The sequence below is a fragment of the Pipistrellus kuhlii genome, unplaced genomic scaffold, assembly GCF_014108245.1.
Source record: "Pipistrellus kuhlii isolate mPipKuh1 unplaced genomic scaffold, mPipKuh1.p scaffold_m20_p_3, whole genome shotgun sequence".
NCBI classification, from domain to species: domain Eukaryota; kingdom Metazoa; phylum Chordata; class Mammalia; order Chiroptera; family Vespertilionidae; genus Pipistrellus; species Pipistrellus kuhlii.
In genome coordinates, this window is record NW_023425529.1 from 40,717,777 (window position 1) to 40,736,866 (window position 19,090).

At 38.2% G+C, this 19,090-nt stretch overlaps 1 protein-coding gene across 7 annotated transcripts in view; it reads right to left on the reverse strand.

The window, feature by feature from the left end:
* Positions 1-5,138: 5,138 nt before the first annotated feature.
* RPAP3 (RNA polymerase II associated protein 3) overlaps positions 5,139-19,090 on the reverse strand; it is a 34,191-nt gene continuing 20,239 nt past the window's right edge. For 4 of the 7 annotated variants that reach the window (XM_045589015.1, XM_036456886.2, XM_036456887.2 and 1 more), the window contains exons 10-17: positions 18,816-18,937; positions 18,065-18,135; positions 17,846-17,947; positions 13,151-13,389; positions 11,276-11,462; positions 9,779-9,876; positions 9,213-9,313; positions 5,139-7,077 (exon numbers count right to left, since the gene is read on the reverse strand). In XM_045589015.1, the coding sequence (XP_045444971.1) occupies positions 6,992-7,077; positions 9,213-9,313; positions 9,779-9,876; positions 11,276-11,462; positions 13,151-13,389; positions 17,846-17,947; positions 18,065-18,135; positions 18,816-18,937 (1,006 nt within the window). In that variant the 3' untranslated portion in view covers positions 5,139-6,991. Of the gene's footprint in view, positions 7,078-9,212; positions 9,314-9,777; positions 9,877-11,275; positions 11,463-13,150; positions 13,390-17,845; positions 17,948-18,064; positions 18,136-18,815; positions 18,938-19,090 lie in introns of those variants that run through there. The other 3 variants (XM_036456888.2, XR_006743026.1, XM_036456889.2) reach the window with 3 other exon arrangements.

Consider the following 19,090-nt stretch of genomic DNA (forward strand, 5'->3'; position numbering starts at 1 on the left):
CCACACCCAGTGTGGAGACTTGCCTGGCTTACTCTGATGATCCAAATCAGGCTTTCTTGGATAGAAACAAAGGGGAGGAAGGGAGGGAAAAAAGGGCAAAGTTCAAACCCCAGGTACCTGATGTAACAGACATGAAACAAACAAAACATTTAAAGCCCACGTTTAGGGAATCCCAGCATTGTTTCTGCATTCTTGTGAGCTCACGGGAAGATTCTCCCATCGTCCTGAAAACACAATTTAAGTTTGGGTCAAGCACGTCTGAAGGAAGTGCCTATCCTTTCTTCCAGGGATGTTCTGAGTGCAGGAGTGATCCAAGGGCAAGGGCAGAGGCCGCCGACTGAGACACTGAGGGGCTTCAGAGAAGACATCTTCGCAGAGTGCAGTGACCTGGGCCGAGCCTGCGGCTGGTTTCTGCTTCCTCGGGCTTTGGCCAGCTGGTAGAGAATTCTGGACTTGTGGGGGTCCCAGGCAAAGCAGCAGTGGACTCCACGAGCACAAATGCCTCCCTCTTCTTTGTCTCATATATGACGAGGTCCTCAAGTATTCAGTTACGTTGTATCAGACTCTGCCTTCTAGTATGACCCGTGAGTGGAGGCTGACAATGAGGCCTGTGCCCACACTTGGGGTTCAGAGGAGGGGCAGCAGCGGGGAGAAGAGGCTGCGAGGCGGCCAGGCAGGGAAGCTTCGGCAGCCGTCCAGAGAGCTGACATTCAGGACAGATTTGTGCCTGTGTAAACACTCCCTGGGCTCAGCGTTCCTGGGCCCCAGTAGAAGATTGATGTGCTCCAGGGAAGGGCGGGGAAGAAGGCTCAGGCCATGTTTTGGGCCATCAGAGGGATGAAGGACCCTTAGAGCAGGAGCCCTTGAGGATGCCTAGAGACAGTTATATAAGTCCATCTGAATCGGGCGCTCTCTCTGGAGTCTGCATAATGGAGGCTTCATCCTGGGCCTTTCCCCAAGAGGTCAGAATGGGTTTCAGGCACTGCAGCAGGCCAGAGGGGAGATGCCCTAGGCGAGAGGCCCCATCAGCACTTCGTGGAGGCTGTCTAATCCAGGGCTAGAGAAGAGGCACGGTCAAGTCTATAACCAAGGAGGGCTTCACCACGGCCAGACTCCAGGACACTACTGCTGCCCTGGGTTCTGAATGGAAGGCTCTTAGGGCTAAAGTCAGGTCAGTAGCAGGGAACCAGACTGGCATGCTAGTTGTCTCAATTTATTGCTGGGTAATCAATAGATGAGTCCTTTCCTTTCCTTCGATCCTCTCACCATCCTAATAAGCTACCACCTGCCCATGAGCAGTAACTAATCACAAAGAATTCAAAGATGTTTGATTCTCACAAAAGGCTTGATGCAGAGTAGAAAAGAAAGGGTTGAACATGGTCTAATCTTTGGAATAGCAACCCAATGACCACAGAACTATGACAACTTCTTGGTCTCTCTCACCCTCGCCTGTAAAAGTGTCATTATAAACACACTATTTCACCCTAGTTCAGGATCTGCCTTGACTTCATAGTTTATGCTCTAATGTTACATACATATTCAATTATCCTGGGGAGAATAAATGCCCAAATCTCCTTATTACTTAAATGGACTCCATAAAGTAACCATCAAAACTATTTAAAGTAAACATCTAAACAATTTATTGATGACAGAAATGAGGAGGCGGGTGAGAAGCAATTATCTGTATGCTGGTGATTAAAACAGACCCAAGTATCCTATTCAGACTCATATTTCCCACCATACACACACACACACACACACACACACACACACACACACACACACACAATGTGCACATGCACACGTATAACCATACACCTCCTCCCTTTCAAAGGAAGAACACCTGCAGTCCTTTGTGGCTGCCCTTTTGTGGCATCTCTTCCTCTCCGAAGTCCAGTCTGATACTCATTTTAGATGCAGGTCCCATGCACTGAAGCACTGAAGGAACGCCCTTTATGTGCGCTAATCCCTAGAAAGACCCTGTGACACAGTAGGAAAGGGGCCTCTGCTTGGTGGAGGCCGATGGAGCTTCTGATGTGGCCACGGCTGGGCACTGTCTTTAGGGTCCTCCCTGCCTTTGAGGTGACACTCCCCCAGTGACCTCAAACCCTCCCTGTGTGACAAAGACACCGCGGTCAGGGAACTACGCAGGACAGAGTGAATCAGGCTCAGAACGGGGCCCAAAGAAAGACGAATTCCTTTCTCCTGAGCCAACTACCCAATCCAACCACCACGGTGACAGGCAGGGAGGCCTCCAGGACCCGCCGTGGTTGACTGAATGAACTACAGAACTCATACAGGACTGTCGGCCACACTCCCTCCTCTCACCATCTTCGCTTCCCAGGTTTCAGCATTGGGCAACACGATCAAAGATTACACCTTCACGTTTGCTAGCCATGCTGACAGACATCTACAGACACTGAACAAGCCTTGCTAAAAATTAAAATTCACTTTCCCTTTGATGCTTATCAGCGTGCTTTAAGCCACATAGGTGCTATTTTCAAAGGATCCAGTGGGTGGCAGTAATACGAAGGAAATGCCAGCTGTCTTGCTTGTTCAACACTAACTATAGCACAGAAGAGCCCGAGTGTCTATCAGACTAACCTCTGCCTGACTCCCAGCTTTGCAGGGCAACTCATCTCCCGAAGCCTGTCTCCAGGATTAAGTGAGACGATAGATGCAAAGCCCTGGTACAGCATCTAACACACAATAGAATGCATATAAATGGCAGCTATATTAATCCCAAGCCTGTCTGAACTGCTGACTAGTAAGAGAGTTCCACATGAGAAATTCCATAGAAAATTCCTATTCCCTTTAAAAGCAGTTTCCGAATGGGGAGAGGAAGTATCTGAACACAATCCTGTAAAAGAAAAGAAAATTAATCCCCATTGATGATGAAAAGGTCTTCAATGCCCAGGCAATTTCTTTGAGCCACATTTTAAAGGCTCTTCATCTGGGTCCTTCATCTCTTTCTATTGGGCTTGAAGTCATTCATTCATGTATTGACAAATATTTATTAACTTCATATTATGTGCCAGATAAAAGGTTTTGGAAAGTCATCTCTTAAAAACACACTGCTTGCTTGTAATCATTCATGCACACAACCCTCGGGACAACTCACTTCTTCCAGGACAGTGATGGTCTTTCTAACTTAATCTTGGAACACATGGTTTGACAAAGGCCTTTTTTGACTTGAGGATATAATTTTAAAGTCAGTATACACACACACACACACACACACACGCCACTGTGAGAGTTGTTACAAATATAAAAATCAAAGCTACAGCCTCTTCCTTTAGGGATCTGAACTAGTGGGGTAATCAGGCAAGAATAGCAACTACAAGCTGAAACTGGTTTGGCTCAGTGGATAGAGCGTCAACCTGTGGACTGAAAGGTCCCAGATTCGATTCTGGTCAAGGACATGTACCCTGGTTGTGGGCACATCCCCAGTGGGGGTTGTGTGAGAAGCAGCTGATCAATGTTTCTAACTCTATCCCTCTCTGTAAAAAATCAATAAAATATATATATTTTTTAAAAAGAATAGCAACTATAGCAAAGAGTAACGAATGCAATGACAGAAGTCTAGACACCAGACACAAAGTCCACCTGATGGGATCCAAGAAGGCATCAGGAGACCAATCAGAAGAATATGGCACGGCATAGGAACTAAATCATGAACATCTGAACTAATTACAATGGAAAACAAGTTAACATCAAACAATTTTTAATGCAAATTCTAAAGCAAATCTTGGCCCAGGCTAGTTTGGCGTGGTTAGAGCATTAGCCTGCAAACAAAAGGGTCACAGGTTGAATTTCCAATAAATGGCACTGTAACTTGATTGCAGGTTCCCTAGCCCCGGTTGGGGTGCATGTGGGAGGCAACCAATTAATGAATCTCTCTCGTGTGTATGTCTCTTTCCCTGCCCCTACTTCCTCCCTTCCACTCTCTATAGAAATCAAAAGAAAAAATATATTCAGGCGAGAATTTAAAAAAAATAAAAAAGCAAATCTTGGAATTCATACTTCTTCAAGGTATTGCCTACCCAGACAACACAACATAAATAATGCAACCAGAGTAGTCCAAATAGCTGTAAATTAAGTTAGAAGACAGCGTGTTCTGAACCCACTCTATTTTTAAACTCTGTAATCATGGAAACACTGACTCTGAATCTCCTTTTCTTATGTTAAAAACGGCAATAACACTACCTACCCTGACTACCTTGTAAGTTTCTTCTGATATAATAAAAGCCTAAATGTCCAGTTGTTGAGTTATCCTTTTAACCAATCAAAAAGAAATATGCTAATGATATGCTAAGGCTGTTCAACCGCTCACTAGGATGTGCACTGACCACCAGGGGGCAGATAGTCAACCAGTTGATCAGTCGCTATGATGTTCACTGACCACCAAGGGGCAAAGAGTCAACCAGTCTATCAGTCGCTATGACATGCACTGACCCCCAGGAGGACAGACGTTCTGACCTATAGGTTAGCTTGCTGCTGGGGTCCAACCAAACGGGACTGAGCAAGAGGGGCCAGACATGCCCTGGAGCCCTCTTGTGGTCCCTCCCCAGTTGGCCAACCTCTTGTGTCCCTCCCTGGCCCTGACCGTGGGTAGATGCGTGGCAGGTAATCAACCTATATAATAAAAGGCTAATATGCAAATCGATCAAATGGTGGAATGACTCATCTCTATGACATGCACTGACCACCAGGAGGCAAACACTCAATAAAGGAGCTTCCCCCTGGTGTCAGTGTACTCCCACAGGGGGAGCACCGCCGCTCAGCCAGAAGCCAGGCTCATGGCTTATGAGCCCAGTGGCAGTGTCAGGAGCCTTTCCCACCTCTGCTGCAGGCAGGCAGTAAAGAGCAACAGGTCCCAGACTGTGAGAGCCTCGGACTGTGAGAGGGATGTCTGAGTGCCAGCTTAGGCCCTAAGCCGGCAGGCGTACATCCCCCAAGAGGTCCCAGACTGCGAGAGGGCACAGGCCAGGCTGAAGGACCCCCTCAAGTGCACAAATTTGGGGCACTGGGCCTAAATAACTTTTTTGCCTTTGAGACACTTTTCTATTCATCCAAATCAACTTCTTACTAATGGCTTGAGAAAAAATTAAAGTCATTCAAATTTCGATACACATGTGTAAACTATATATAAAAGGCTAAATTTTATTGTTTGTCATATACCATAAAAAGATAATACATTTAGCAATGCATAACATTAATAAATTCTAACTTAAGGGCATTGTGACTATACAAATTATGATCATTTCAATAATTTATATCTGGACAATTATCTTTGTAAATAGGTTATGATTACTCAAGCAATTGTAAGTATAACAATATGATGCAACAAAAATTATCAACAATGTAAAATAAAAGTTTTAAATTTAATGCTGATAACAGTTGGTGACTTAGTATTTGTTGTTAATCCTCATCCCAGAGTATTTTTCCATTGATTTTTAGGGAGAGTGGAAAAGAGAAGGAAAGACAGAGAGAAACATCAATATGAGAGAAAACACATTTGTAGGGAGAGGATATAAGATTAAGCCTCAAACTGACCTGTTGACAAAGCCGCAAACAAGTCCCAGCTTAGAAGGCACAGCCCTCTTAGCACAATTAAGCTTGACCTTATGACACCTAGAAACTATCTGGGTAGCCAATCGGCTGTGGGAGGAGCAGCAAGTGCTGCCAAAACCAGTGAAACTCACAAGACCACCACCTTATTTACCTCTGACTATAAAATATAGCACCAGCTTGCCCTCTGGATATCTCTCTCTGCGGCCTTAGCCAGGCACATGAAGATCCACCTCGACCCAGCTTATTCTTTGTCTTTTCTTCAACCCTTCGCCGTCCCTCCTCAGGCTCACTGAACCCTTGGATGTGCTGGCCTGGCAAACACATTGATTGGTTGCCTCCTGCACGTGTCCCCACCAGAGCTCGAGCCAGGGAGGAGCTTGCAACCAAGGTATGTGCCCTTGACTGGAATCGAACCCAGGACCCTTTGGTCTGCAAGCCAATGCTCTATCCTCTAGGCCAAACAAGCTAGGGTGACCTAATATGTTTTTAACAACTTGATACTCTTTAAAATCAAGTGGATTTTAACAACATTTACAGGATGCCCAAAATTTGCTAGGTTGCTACTTTTAAATTTACTAAAATTGATTCTTACTGTTAAATTAAATTAGATTGTATAAATATTAATCGAGCACCTAATACAAGGACTGTGCCAGGTATTGTACAAAACAAGGATGAGTGGAATACTAGCCCTGCTTTTAAAAGCTTTATAGATACACACTCACACAACACATACACACCTAAGCTATAAGCTAATTACTACTTAAATATTCCCAGTTTTTAAATTTTCTACACTTTGCTTTGGATTATGTGCCTTCAGTGTGTGTATATATATATGATGTTGATATCATGAAGAAAAAATTTGAAGTATTAAATCTAAGGATGCTGTGACTCCTCAATGAACCACTATAAAAAGTCTAGTTAAAAGTCTCTTTTCAACATAAATACTAAAAATACTTACCCTGCAGCTAAGTACTTATATTAGTGAACTGGCACAATGATATTAAAGAGTCTTATAAAGAAACTATCTGGTTACCTACTTAACTCTCTCTATACAAATATAACTTTACTTAAATGCTAATGAAGCAGCCTTGTCATGTAGAAATAATGTTACACTTATAGGGTACTGGAGAATGTATCTATATCTAACATTTAAATGAATTATAAAATACTGATCTTTACAAATATACCTCCATTATTTATATTTTTATTTTCAGAAAAGACTTATAAATAGATCACTTATAAAGAATACATTTCTCACTAGTTAAATCACAATTCACTTTATAGTTAATTAACTTATATCCAAAGACAGTATTTTCTTGTAAAATTTCATTTTCTTCAACGCGAAACAAAACTTTATTTCAGTAGAAAAAAATTTACATGTGAAATTCAAAGACAATAATTTTAGTAAAAATAGCAATCAACCACCATATCTTTTCTTGAGTTCTTCAACAGACTTATCCTTCAACCCTGAGTTCTCTATGTGACTGAATAATACATGTGCAACTGAAAAAGAAAAGAAAAAAATGTCCCATTTTAATCTCCATTTTTAAAGTAGTGAAACAAAAATTAAAGGGAATAATCTGATCTGTCAAATAAAACATTTTACATATGAAAGTTATAATATAAAGATTATTTCTAAATTCTAATTCAGATATTTAAAAAGCCAATCTGAGAATAGAAAATTACATAGCAATCCAATGTTTACCAAAATATTGTGCTTCAGCAGTAAAAAATTTCCTCTACACTCTTAATAACATTAATTTTACAGAGTAAACTGAATTCACTCCAAGCTTCCTAAAATTTTTACTCAACTATTTTACTTAATATTATAATTAACTGTTTTTCAAACTTAAATAATTTTATTTTAGAAGAAACTTTTATATCACTACTCTAATTGAAAATTAGCAATAACATCTACAATTATATATTATATACATTATATAATAAAATAAAATATATAACTATTAAGCATTCAAAGATCTTCCTATAAACTATGTAATCTTTATCTTTCACACCACTGAATAGACCACTTTGGAAAATACTGTTATAGTTCACCTATTTCTCAACATTAAAACTAGCTAACAATTGTTAATAATAATGGCAATAATGGAAGATAAGAGCGCTAATATTTATTGAAAGTTTAGTTACATGCCAGGAACCAATATAAATGCTTCCCATATTTAACTTAGTGGACAGTGGAGACCCAACCAAGATAGAAGGCCAGTCTGAAGAGCCAACTCACATTCCTGGAATACATTTTAGTTTGTCACATTATAGTGGCAAGAAATTCTCTCATTCAACATGCTTCTACTAAGAAGTTATTATGTACTAAACACTGTTCTATGCCTGAGACCTAGAAAATAGTAGATAAAGTTCCTGCTCTCATGAAGCTTTAATTCTATTAGGGAGAGAAATAATAAACATACACATGGAATATTGCCAGCTACTTATTTTGAAGAAAAATAAAGCAGGGTAAGAATACAGAGGGTGAGGAGGGAGGGCAGGCAGGCAGTTATTTTAACAAGGTCTGCTAAGGAAAGGTATCTCTGAATGTTAGATGGAAACTTAACAAAGTGAGGAAGCAGGTGGGAGATATTCTGGCTGAGGCTAAGTTAAGTCTGGTAGTTTGGTATATTAAAAAACACCAAGCGGTGTGGTGCGGCCGAGTGAAAATAGTGGTAGAAGGTGAGATTAGAATAGTAGAAAATAAAAGCAATACTTCCCGGGGAATTTCAGGAATTGTCTTTGATTAACAGAAGATGAAGCAGAAATTTCTTTTCATTTAAATTCTATTTTAAAATCTCTCTAAGTTACATATTCACTTCCCTAAGTAAAATAAGGAGTACTTTTTTCTTAATGATTAAGACTCATTCAATGTCACTGTTAGACACATAAAAAAGAAAAGGAGCCCGAAGTACATTTAGCCTAAGACAGTGATTGGCAAACTCATTAGTCAACACAGCCAAGGATCAACAGCACAGCGACTGACATTTCTTTTGAGAGCCAAATTTTTTAAACTGAGTAAACTTCTTCTAACGCCACTTCAAAATAAATTCGCCCAGGCCGTGGTATTTTGTGGAAGAGCCACAGTCAAGGGGCCGAAGAGCCGCAGTTTGCCAACCACAGAGCTAACTAAATCCTGCCCTTCTTTGAGAATTCAGCTACAATGAAACAAACTCTGGGGAATTAGCTGTCACAGAATGGGTCAGATTTCCGTGTGCCCACACCCAGTTACCTGCCCCCTGTGGCAGGGAACCTTCACATGCTGCATGATGGCAGCTCAACCATTCTGTTATTACTGCTTTTTCAAATAGAAAGCTCAGACGCTAGAGCAGGACTGCCTCTGTTTAAATCCTGGGCCTGACTTCCTAGCTGTATGACCTTGATGGCATTCCTTACCTCCCTATGCCTCAGTTTCCTCCTTTGTAAAAGTGAAGTAATAATCATACCAACACCTCATAATGTTATTGTCAGAATTAAAATTTTTTAATTTTACTTAATTATGTTTTATTTGAATGTAAGTATATGTACCTTGGACATAGTAAACATTCAACAAATGTTTGCTATCATTTGTTTAAAAAATAAAAGAGGAATGTAAGAATAAAGAGATATGGAAAAGCTTTGTTCACAGTTCTCACTTTTTTTCTCAGGTTCTGACATGAACATCACTGCCATATCAAACCTTCTTAATTCAGAAAGCCTTTGTAAAATCTCCAAGATGAGTGACGGCTTTTCTTTCCTGAAGTAAACAAAATAAAAAACAAATGATCCATTAAAAGTAGCTCACTTAATTCTTTACTAACACAATATTTCTAATTACATATAAATAAGGTCTTCATTTATCTTTTTCCCTGGGCATTTAAAATAAAGAATACTGTCTTTATTTTTAGTGACCAGGTGAAGAAATTTATCAAGTCAATTGAAGAAATAATATTTTCAAATATGAGGCATTGCACGTTATTAATCTGCTAAAACACTTATTCACCTCCATGCCCTACTTTTCTCTTAAAAAAAAAACTTAATGATTTCCCTTGTTACTCCTTGCACTTATCATCTTCACAACTTCTGCCATAGTAAAATTTACTAGAGTGCTAATATTGATCTATAGAAGGTAGTAATAAAATCAGAACAAATGAATTTCCCAAACCCTTAGAAATAGCATAACACTGCAGTATGAAAGTATAACTAAAAAAAGTCAACTTACTCAATGTAAAAGTCATGCAGAATTTTAATGATTTGGTTGAATACATCTGGATCTAAATTTTTCTGAAACAACTTAGGATACAAGGATGGTTCAATTTTCTTGGGAAAAAAAAATAGTTAGAAAATTAAATTATGAAAACATTCACATATAAATTATATAATAACTGCTTAGGTGAATATAGTAAAGAATAACTACTATGCATTAATACATAATGAATAATAATGGGGGGAGGAGGGCTGTCACACTGAAATGTAATTAAAGATAGAAGAGGAACAGTAAGATAATTACTCTGTACAAATCAGAGAAAAATCTCAAACAGATAGATGTAAACCACCATTGAGAGAGACGGGAAACTTAAGAGCTCTCAAAAAGCAAGAACAATAGAGAGTTTAAAAAATAAAACACATGAGATAATGTACAATATTTGGAATTAACTATATATTGCATAATTATAAGGAATTACTACTATAATTAGAGGCCCAGTGCACGGATTCGGACACCAGTGGGTCCCTCGGCGTGGCCTGTGGGGATCGGGCCGAAATCAGCTCTCCAACAGCCCTCAAGGGGTCTCGAATTTTGAGAGGGTGCAGGCCAGGCCAGGGGAGCCCACTGGGGCACAATAGGCCAGGGAGGGACCACGGGAGGGCTCCAGGGTGTGTCCAGCCTGTCTCGCCCATTCCCAATCCGCTGGATCCCAGCAGCAAGCTAACCTACCGGTTAGAGCATCTGCCAGCTGGTGGTCAGTGTATGTCATAGCGACTGGGTGAACGGTCGAACACTTAGCATATTATGCTTTTATTATATAGGATTACACTGGAGAAAAATAACCCATTATTTGATAAATTTCATATGATTTGATTCTTTTTCTTGGAGCAAATAAAATCTCATTTTCAGGAGGACGACTACCTAAATAGTGCAAGCATTACTTGACACAAAGAAGGCATTTAATGTATTTTAGCTTCTTTCCCCATCTTAAAGGATGAAGAAGTAAATTCAAGTTATAATATATAAAATCAGGTTAAGTTATTTTTAGAGAAGAGAATTCAAAACAGAACCTATTTCCAAAGGTTCCCTCGTTGCAAATATTTTAAATGGTCTGGCCAATCCTAGCTGGTTTGGCTCAGTGGATAGAGGGTTGGCCTGTGGACTAAAGGGTCCCGGGTTCAATTCCGCTCAAGGGCACATATCTGGGTTGGGGGCTAAATCCCCAGTGGGCAGGAGGCAGCCAATCAATGATTCTCTCTCATCATTGATGTTTCAATCTCTCTTTCCCTCTTCCTTCCTCTCTGAAATCAATTAAAAATTTTAAAAATAAAACAAAATGATCTGGGATAGGGTGATACATGTGTCAAGTAAGGGATAATAAGAGCATTTTCTACAATTATATTATACAATACAAAGAGCAAATATAACACTTTGTTTATATTGTATAGTGAGTGACAAAGGTGTTCTTTGACCTTTTATTTATAACACAACTACTAGCTTCCTCTTTCTTACCGTTAAATACTGATATAACATATCTGGAGAATTTTTCAGTTGTCTAAAATCAGATTCAAGTTGGAATGAGTTTGCAGGAACTGGAGGAAGAACAGTTGTGATAAACTGAGCAGGCAATTTGTCTCCCTCTATAGAAATCTTCTCACGGGAAGACTGACATACATCCTGTTTCATATTAGCTTGAGGTCTGCAATATTGCAGAGACATCGGTCAAACAATTGAAAAGAGCCAAAATTAGTCAAAGCTTATTATAAGAAAGCATCAATAGAGATTTTAAAATTTCTGATTTAATTAATATTACATCATCTATTTACATTCTAAAAATACTAAATTGTTTCAACGAATAACATATGTATTTTTTTTGCAAGACATGCCTTTGCAAATTTTCACATGCTACACAATGACTATTCTCATTTGTTGGAGTATCAGCGTGGCCACTTTTTGAGCACGCCATTTTTATATACCACATTACTACATCATATATACTTACAACTCAGCCTTTCAGAAATCTGAATAATAAGTTTCAAGAAATACATTCTAAGAAGGAAAAAATGCTTTCTCCTTAAAAAACAAACAAACAAAACTACTTTTCCCACAATCCATACTATCACTTTAAACAGAATTACTAAAATTCAAAGCTAAAAAAAAATTCCAATAGAATTGTTGAGTGAAATGCAATAATATATGAATAAAATGTCAAGACCTCAAAACAAACCTGTCTATATCTTTTATATTCTCACTAGAGGCCTGCAGGGATCAGGCCAAAACGGCTATCTGGCATCCCCCAAGGGGTCCTGGATTACAAGAGGGTGCAGGCCAGACAGAGGGACCCCACTGGTGCAAGATCAGGGGTGGAGAGGGGCTGCGGGAGGGCTCCAGGGCACGTCTGACTGTCTCACCCAGTCCCCATCAGACAGACCCCAGCAGCAAGCAAATGTACCAGTTGGAGCGTCTGTCCCCTGGTGGTCAGTGTGCGTCAGTGACTAGATGAATGGTCAGATACTTAGCATATTAGGCTTTTATATATATATATAGATCAAGAAAACACATCACTACTTTTAACAATTCCAAACAAGCCCTGGCTGGTCTGGCTCAGTGAATAGAGTGTCAGCTTGCAGACTGAAGGGTCCCAGGTTCGATTACAATCAAGGGCATGAGCCAGGGTTGTGGTTTGATCCCCAGTAGGAGTTGTGCAGGAGGCAGCTGATCAATGATTCTCTCTCATCATTGATGTTTCTACAATATCTCTCCCTCTTCCTTCCTCTCTGAAATCAATAAAAATACATTAAAAAAATTTTTCCAAACAAAATTTAAGACAACACATAAATAATCTTAAATATGAACAGCTAGAATAATGTAAATATTTAAATTCTACATTTTTCAGAAGCTTCCTTTTAAAAATTTAAATTTGATGCTGAATTAAGGGAAACAATATACTGAAATTTGAGGCAAAAAATGAACACAACCAACTTATTAAAGACAATTTCTAATTATCTCTAAATTCCCCACTATGGTAAAGGAACAGTGATCATTCCTTATGCAAAACATCTCTGAAGAGTCAGAACAAATAAAAAAGAAAAACTAGAACATGAAGTTGGGTAATTCAAAAAATTACAGTGGTGAGTATAAATCAAAACTCTCATTGGTAATATCAGTTTTCTAGTAGAATTAAATCCTGGGCCTGGCTTTACCATTCTAGAGATTACCCTATATAAAACAAGCTAATATGCTAATTAGACCAAACAGCAGCAGAACGCTCGTCCAGATGACCTTCTGGACGAAGCTGGGACTTCGAGGGGCTGCAGGGGCTGAGCCCTTGCACAAATTCCGTGTGTCAGGCCTCTGGTAAAAAATAATAGTTCTATCAGTACTTACTGGAGGGCTGAAATCTCACGGATTTCTTCTATTTTCAATACTTTTGCTTTTGGAATGTCACTCGTGGGCAAAAGGTCATCTTGGCTTGAATTCTTCTTACTTGCAATGCCTGTGGTTGCAGTTACATCTGCTATGTTAACAGGATTACTCTCTGGAGCAGCAGCAGTAGTGCTCTCTGGCATGTCAATAGTCTGTATCAAATTACCAGTTTCTTCAATAATCACCTTCTTGAGTGGTTTCTAAAACAATTAAAATCAATTCCTTAAATCGACAAATGAAGTTTTTCTATTTTAGAATTACAAATTAAAAGATTGCTGTGTTCTTACAGACAATATCCCAGTTATAAAAAAAAAAATTCAATTTGATGGCTAGGCAGACTTAGGAGTCACACTCTGAGAACACAAATAAAAAGATTCATAGCACCTACCATGCGTATGTCTAAACGGAGAAAGAAGATGTATATATAAATAATTACTAGGCAATGGAATACAAACCATAAAAAGTGAAAGCACAAACCTATGAGAGAACACAGAGGAAGGCAGAAAAACATTGGCATTAGCAGAGACTTCTTAGAAAAAGTACACAAGAAGGCCCTCTGGAAGATTAACTGTGGTATGTGTGGTCAGTGAAAAGGTGATAAGTCCAATGGCACTGATGCAAAGAGATAAGTGATAGAGACAAAGCTTGAAAGGCTCATTAAAAATAGCTTATAAAAGGACTTGTATGCCATGTCAAGAAGTTTGGACTTTATTTTGAGGCAACAAAGCCAAGAAAAAATATTACCAAACTGATAGCAGTATTGTGGACTAACTGAAAGCAAGAAAAACAAGGTTAGACAATAACCAGCATTCTGCATAAAACAGACCAACATTAAAAACTGAATACATCTAGTTGGTGTAGCTCAGTGGTTGAGCATCAACCGCTATAAAAAGATTTATGAACCTGGAGGTCACAGTTTGATTCCGGGTTATGGCACATGCCCGAGTTATAGGCTCAATACCCAGAAACAGGCATGCAGGAGGCAACCAATCAATGATTATCTCTTATCATTGATGTTCCTATCTTCTTTCCCTCTTTTCTTCTCTGAAATCAATAAAAATACATTTTAATAATAATCTTATATAATAAAAGGCTAATATGCAAATAGACCAAATGGCAGAATGACCAGTTGCTATAACATACACTGACCACCAGGGGCAGACGCACAATGCAGAAACTTCCCCCTGGTGGTCAGTGTGCTCCCACAGGGGGAGTGCTGCTCAACCAGAAGTCCTGAACCAAGCTCACAGCTGGCAAGTGCAACGGCAGTGGCAGGAGCCTCCCACCTTTGCAGCAGTGCTAACAATGTCTGGGAAGTGGGCCTAAGCTGTCAGTTGGACATCTCCTGAGGCCCCTGGACTGCAAGAGGACAAAGGACACCCTCCTTCCCGAGTGCATGAATTTTGTGCACCGGGCCTCTAGTAATAAATAAAACCTGAATACATTTTCTATATAAGACGCTGGATAAAGCCAATTTAGGATTAAAAGTTTGCCAAATAATATTCACAAACTTGTTAATTGGCTATAATAGTGGTTTTTAATTTAATAAAATAAATTGCATTCACTATTTCAAACATTACAAGTATCAAATACTTTCAATTTCTTCTAAAGTTTACATATTGTACTCTTATTTTTAACAAAAACAAAAAAAACTTTTAGGATAATGTAAGTGTTCAATTGTATAGTTAAATAAAAAGAATCCTGTTAGCAGTTCTATTTTAAAAGATAATCATGTTAAGCTAAGGCCTTTGCTTTGCTGAGAACTATCATCAGTTCTATCAAGATATTGGTCAAAAATGGATATGTATTAGTGTTTAAAATATAGACTATAATTTGACAGGCAATAATTATTGAATTAAATCAATACAGTATTATTTAAAAACAAATACTTTCATTGACTTTAGATGTGTAAGCATGATCCTTATTAACAAATTTCCAAATAGATAGTCTCTGTTAACTGTAGACAAGGGATTGGGGAATGACAGTAGGAACAGAAGTAAAACTCAAAAGATACCACTACAGAAAGATTTGTGAAAAGATATGAAAGGTTGAATTCATCACTATTTAAAAATTAAAAGTTAGAAACATGACATTTTATTTAGCTCTGTATAATGGCCAATTCAAGAAAAAGAAAGAAAAATAAATAGAAAGGGAAAAAGAAAAGGCTAAGGACCAAAAAGAAAGGTGAGGTTTTGATATGAAAAGAAATATTTTAGCAGAGACTAAGAGATCAGAAAAAACTTTCATTTACTACCACCTTATTAGGGAACCCCAGGCCCTTGTTTAGCTGATCTACATCACTGGTCTCCCATGCTCTCTCTGGAGATTTGACTAAAGAACTCCCAGGCTAACAGCGCTTGACAAACAGGCTACCCTGGCCTAGCCTCTCACTTGAATAAAAGTAACCCACCCCAGAATTATCTCTTCACTTCTTAGACTTCCTTCCTTTCCTGACCAACTTCCTCAGTGACCAGGTAGACTCACAATATGTAACTGAAAGGAAATAACATCTATTTCACCTGACACTGCCTTAGTATTAATGGACTTTATTCCTTTGATCTCAACTAATCTGTGAGTTAATCTCAACTTGAGAAAAAGTGAGGATCCCACAGGAATTGGGTAACTTGCCTAAGATTTCAAAGTTTATAAAGTGGGACTCAAATCAACCCTAAAAAGCATTATACCAACTATACCTTCTATTTTTCAAATAAATGCCCACATTTTTATTATGGAAACCTATTATAAAATAAACAGCCTTCCCCCACTTGCCTACTAGGATAATAATTTTGTTTGTGATGGATCATTTATAGAATAGTTTACCCCAGATCTCTCATCGCAGAGGTGTTTTGTTTTGAGATTGTGCCACAAGAGACTCAAATTCATGTTGCATTTTCACAACTATTAACATAAATTGATTTTTAAAGTGAGATGTCAGTTGGACATCTCCTGAGGTTCCTGGACTGCAAGAGGACAAAGGACACCCTCCTTCCCGAGTGCGTGAATTTTGTGCACCGGGCCTCTAGTAATAAATAAAACCTGAATACAAAATATATAATAAACAAAAAAATATAATAAATAAAACCTGAAACCAAAAAGATTTCTAAAAGCTTGCTGAGGGTATCTTGGCCAAGGGACATAATATGTAAATATATACACATATTATGCATATTTTATATATATAAGCATAATATGCAAATCGACCAGATGACAGAATGACCAGGTTGGCTATGATGCACACTGACCACTAGGGAGCAGGCACTCAATGCAGGAGCTACCCCCAGCCTGCAGACCCTGATTGCTCGATTGGCGCCTGCCAGCCAACCTCTTGGTTCCTCCCCATGGCCAGTGGCTCCGATTGCCCAATGGGGAACTGGGGGTGGATGGCGGTGGAAGCAGGCGGCACCACACACAGAGGGCAACCAGCAGTGGCAGCGGTGGGGCTGGCTGCTGGCAGCCAGGTAAGGTTGGCCCTGAACACAGGCCAGGCCTAGAGACCCTGCCTGTGCTGTGTCTTTATAATTATGGACAGCAAAGTCTGAAAATGGCTTCTTAAAAACCTGGGACTTAGTTTTTGTGAAGAAGTCAACACTCAATCACCTTTATTGAAAAGAATAAAATAGTAAATGAATATAATGAATGAAAATTAATATAATGTATGAAAGCAACTAGCTTTATGCCTGGCACATGAAACAAGTATTATCTCAGAAAATTCAAGAGTAAAGTCACAAGAACACTGGAAAAGCACTAAACTAAGGATTTCTCTATCTGCTACTAATCTGAAATGTGAACTTGGCAAAACAATTTAACATCCTTTGCCTCACTCTTTCTTTAGTAAAAAAGAAGATAAAATATCCACTCTGACTTCTTATAAATTTGTTATTACTCTTAATGTAACGTCTAAACGTAACAGGGGACAAGAGAGAGAATTATCCATGAGGGGCATGCAGGGAAATTTGGGGGGGAAGGGAGGGTGATCCTGGTGGGTGGTTTCATAGGTGCTCACATTATAATTATTCTTTAAATCTTAACTAATCTTGTGTATTTTTCTACATGTATTTTATCTTTCAAAAATTTACATATACATATATTTTTAAAACTATGTCAATGTTGGAAACTACCTTAGAGTCACATTATATATTTGCCTCAAATGAATTCAATTTTTTGTTTCTAAAGTGCAGGAAAAAAACTTGGCTTTGTTTAACTTAATGAAAAACAGTATGGTATACCAAAAACATGCAGTACATATTGTAAAATATAATCTTGGCTATACAAGATTTTGCATAAGTGCTGATTTTAGATCTTACCTCACACAAGATGCAAGAGTTACTTTAAAACAATCCCAATCTCAAATAAGAATAGAAATAAAAATTATTAATTATTTCAAAAATGTAAAACTGCTTCAAATTCCTTTAATATCAGAAAACGTGGAAATATTTAAATTTATGGTGTTAAAAACTAAAGGCACTTAACTCTAAATAGCTCATTTTCCCCCAATGTAATTACATCAATAATCCTAAAAAGTATTTTTTATTGACCCTAGAAGAGACTTCAAAATTTCCTTTAAGAGATTTTAATTCAACAGTTTGTTTCCTACTCTTATTCATTCCACACCGATACATACCAAGAAAGAAAAAGAAAGACAAGTGTTTCACTTACAGCTGATCCAGGAGGAGGTGGATTATCAATGGGTTTTACCACATTCTGCCTTTGAGTAGAATCGAGAAACACATCATCCCAGTGTCCTTTTTCAATTAATTCCTTGAAAATAGATTTGTAATCATGACTATAAAAATATTTTCAAGTTAATTATGCAACAAATAAATGTGTTTAAGTTGCAGAAAATAAAAGTATATATTGGTGAAAATAATATATTACCTTTTTAATTTTGGAAAGTTCAGTTATTGCTTGCTTATTTCCAGGTTCCAGAAGCAAAACAGTTTCAAAATCTAAAGTGAATTTTTAAGAAATATAATAAATTAGTGAAAACACTTTATAAAGTTTAAGACATGATATATTTATTGGTTTAATAATCCCATGTTTATCTCAGGAAGTTTTACTCAGGATGCTAGGAAACATGTAAGCAACAACAAGGACTAACATTTACTGAGTGCTATTCTTTATATGAATTCTGATATATTCCTCACTACAACCCCATTTTACAGATGATATGATTGAGGCCTGCAGGTCACATAACTTACCAAAGCCCACACTACTAATAAATGACAAGGTAACTCACTAAATATAAGATAGAGTCTTGTATTATTCAGCCTTAAAAAGGAGTTGAATTGTGATACATGCTACAACATAGATGAACCTTGAAGAAATTATGCTAATTGAAATAAGCCAGATACAAAAGAACAAAATACTGGATAATTCTACTTATATAAAACACCTAGAATAGTCATATTCAGGGACAGAAAGTAGAATGGTGGTTCCAAGAAGCTGGAGAAAGAGGGGAATGGAGAGTTACTGTTTAATGCGTAGAGTTATCAGAATGAAATGATGAAGAAGTTCTGGAGATGAATAATGGTGATGATTTCACAACAAGGTGAATGGATTCAATGCCAATGAACTTGGGAATCTCGTCAGAATGAGTGAGTAGCAATTGTTATGAAAATAGTTGTACCTTGTTTGGCCTCATTTAGCTTTCCCAAAAATGTTCTTGCAGTTCCTCTTCTGGCATAAGCTTTAGAATACGAACCATCTAATAAAATAGCTCGTGTGCAGTCCTTTTCAGCCTCTTCATATCTATTAAACATAATACAATTACCAACTGGAAAAATGCAGCCTATAGAAAAATTTCATATAAGCTGAGTTTCTAATATAAAAAAGCAAGCACATAATTTCAAATATCAACCCCATATCTGTGTTTGAGGGAACAAACAATTATAAAATTTTATA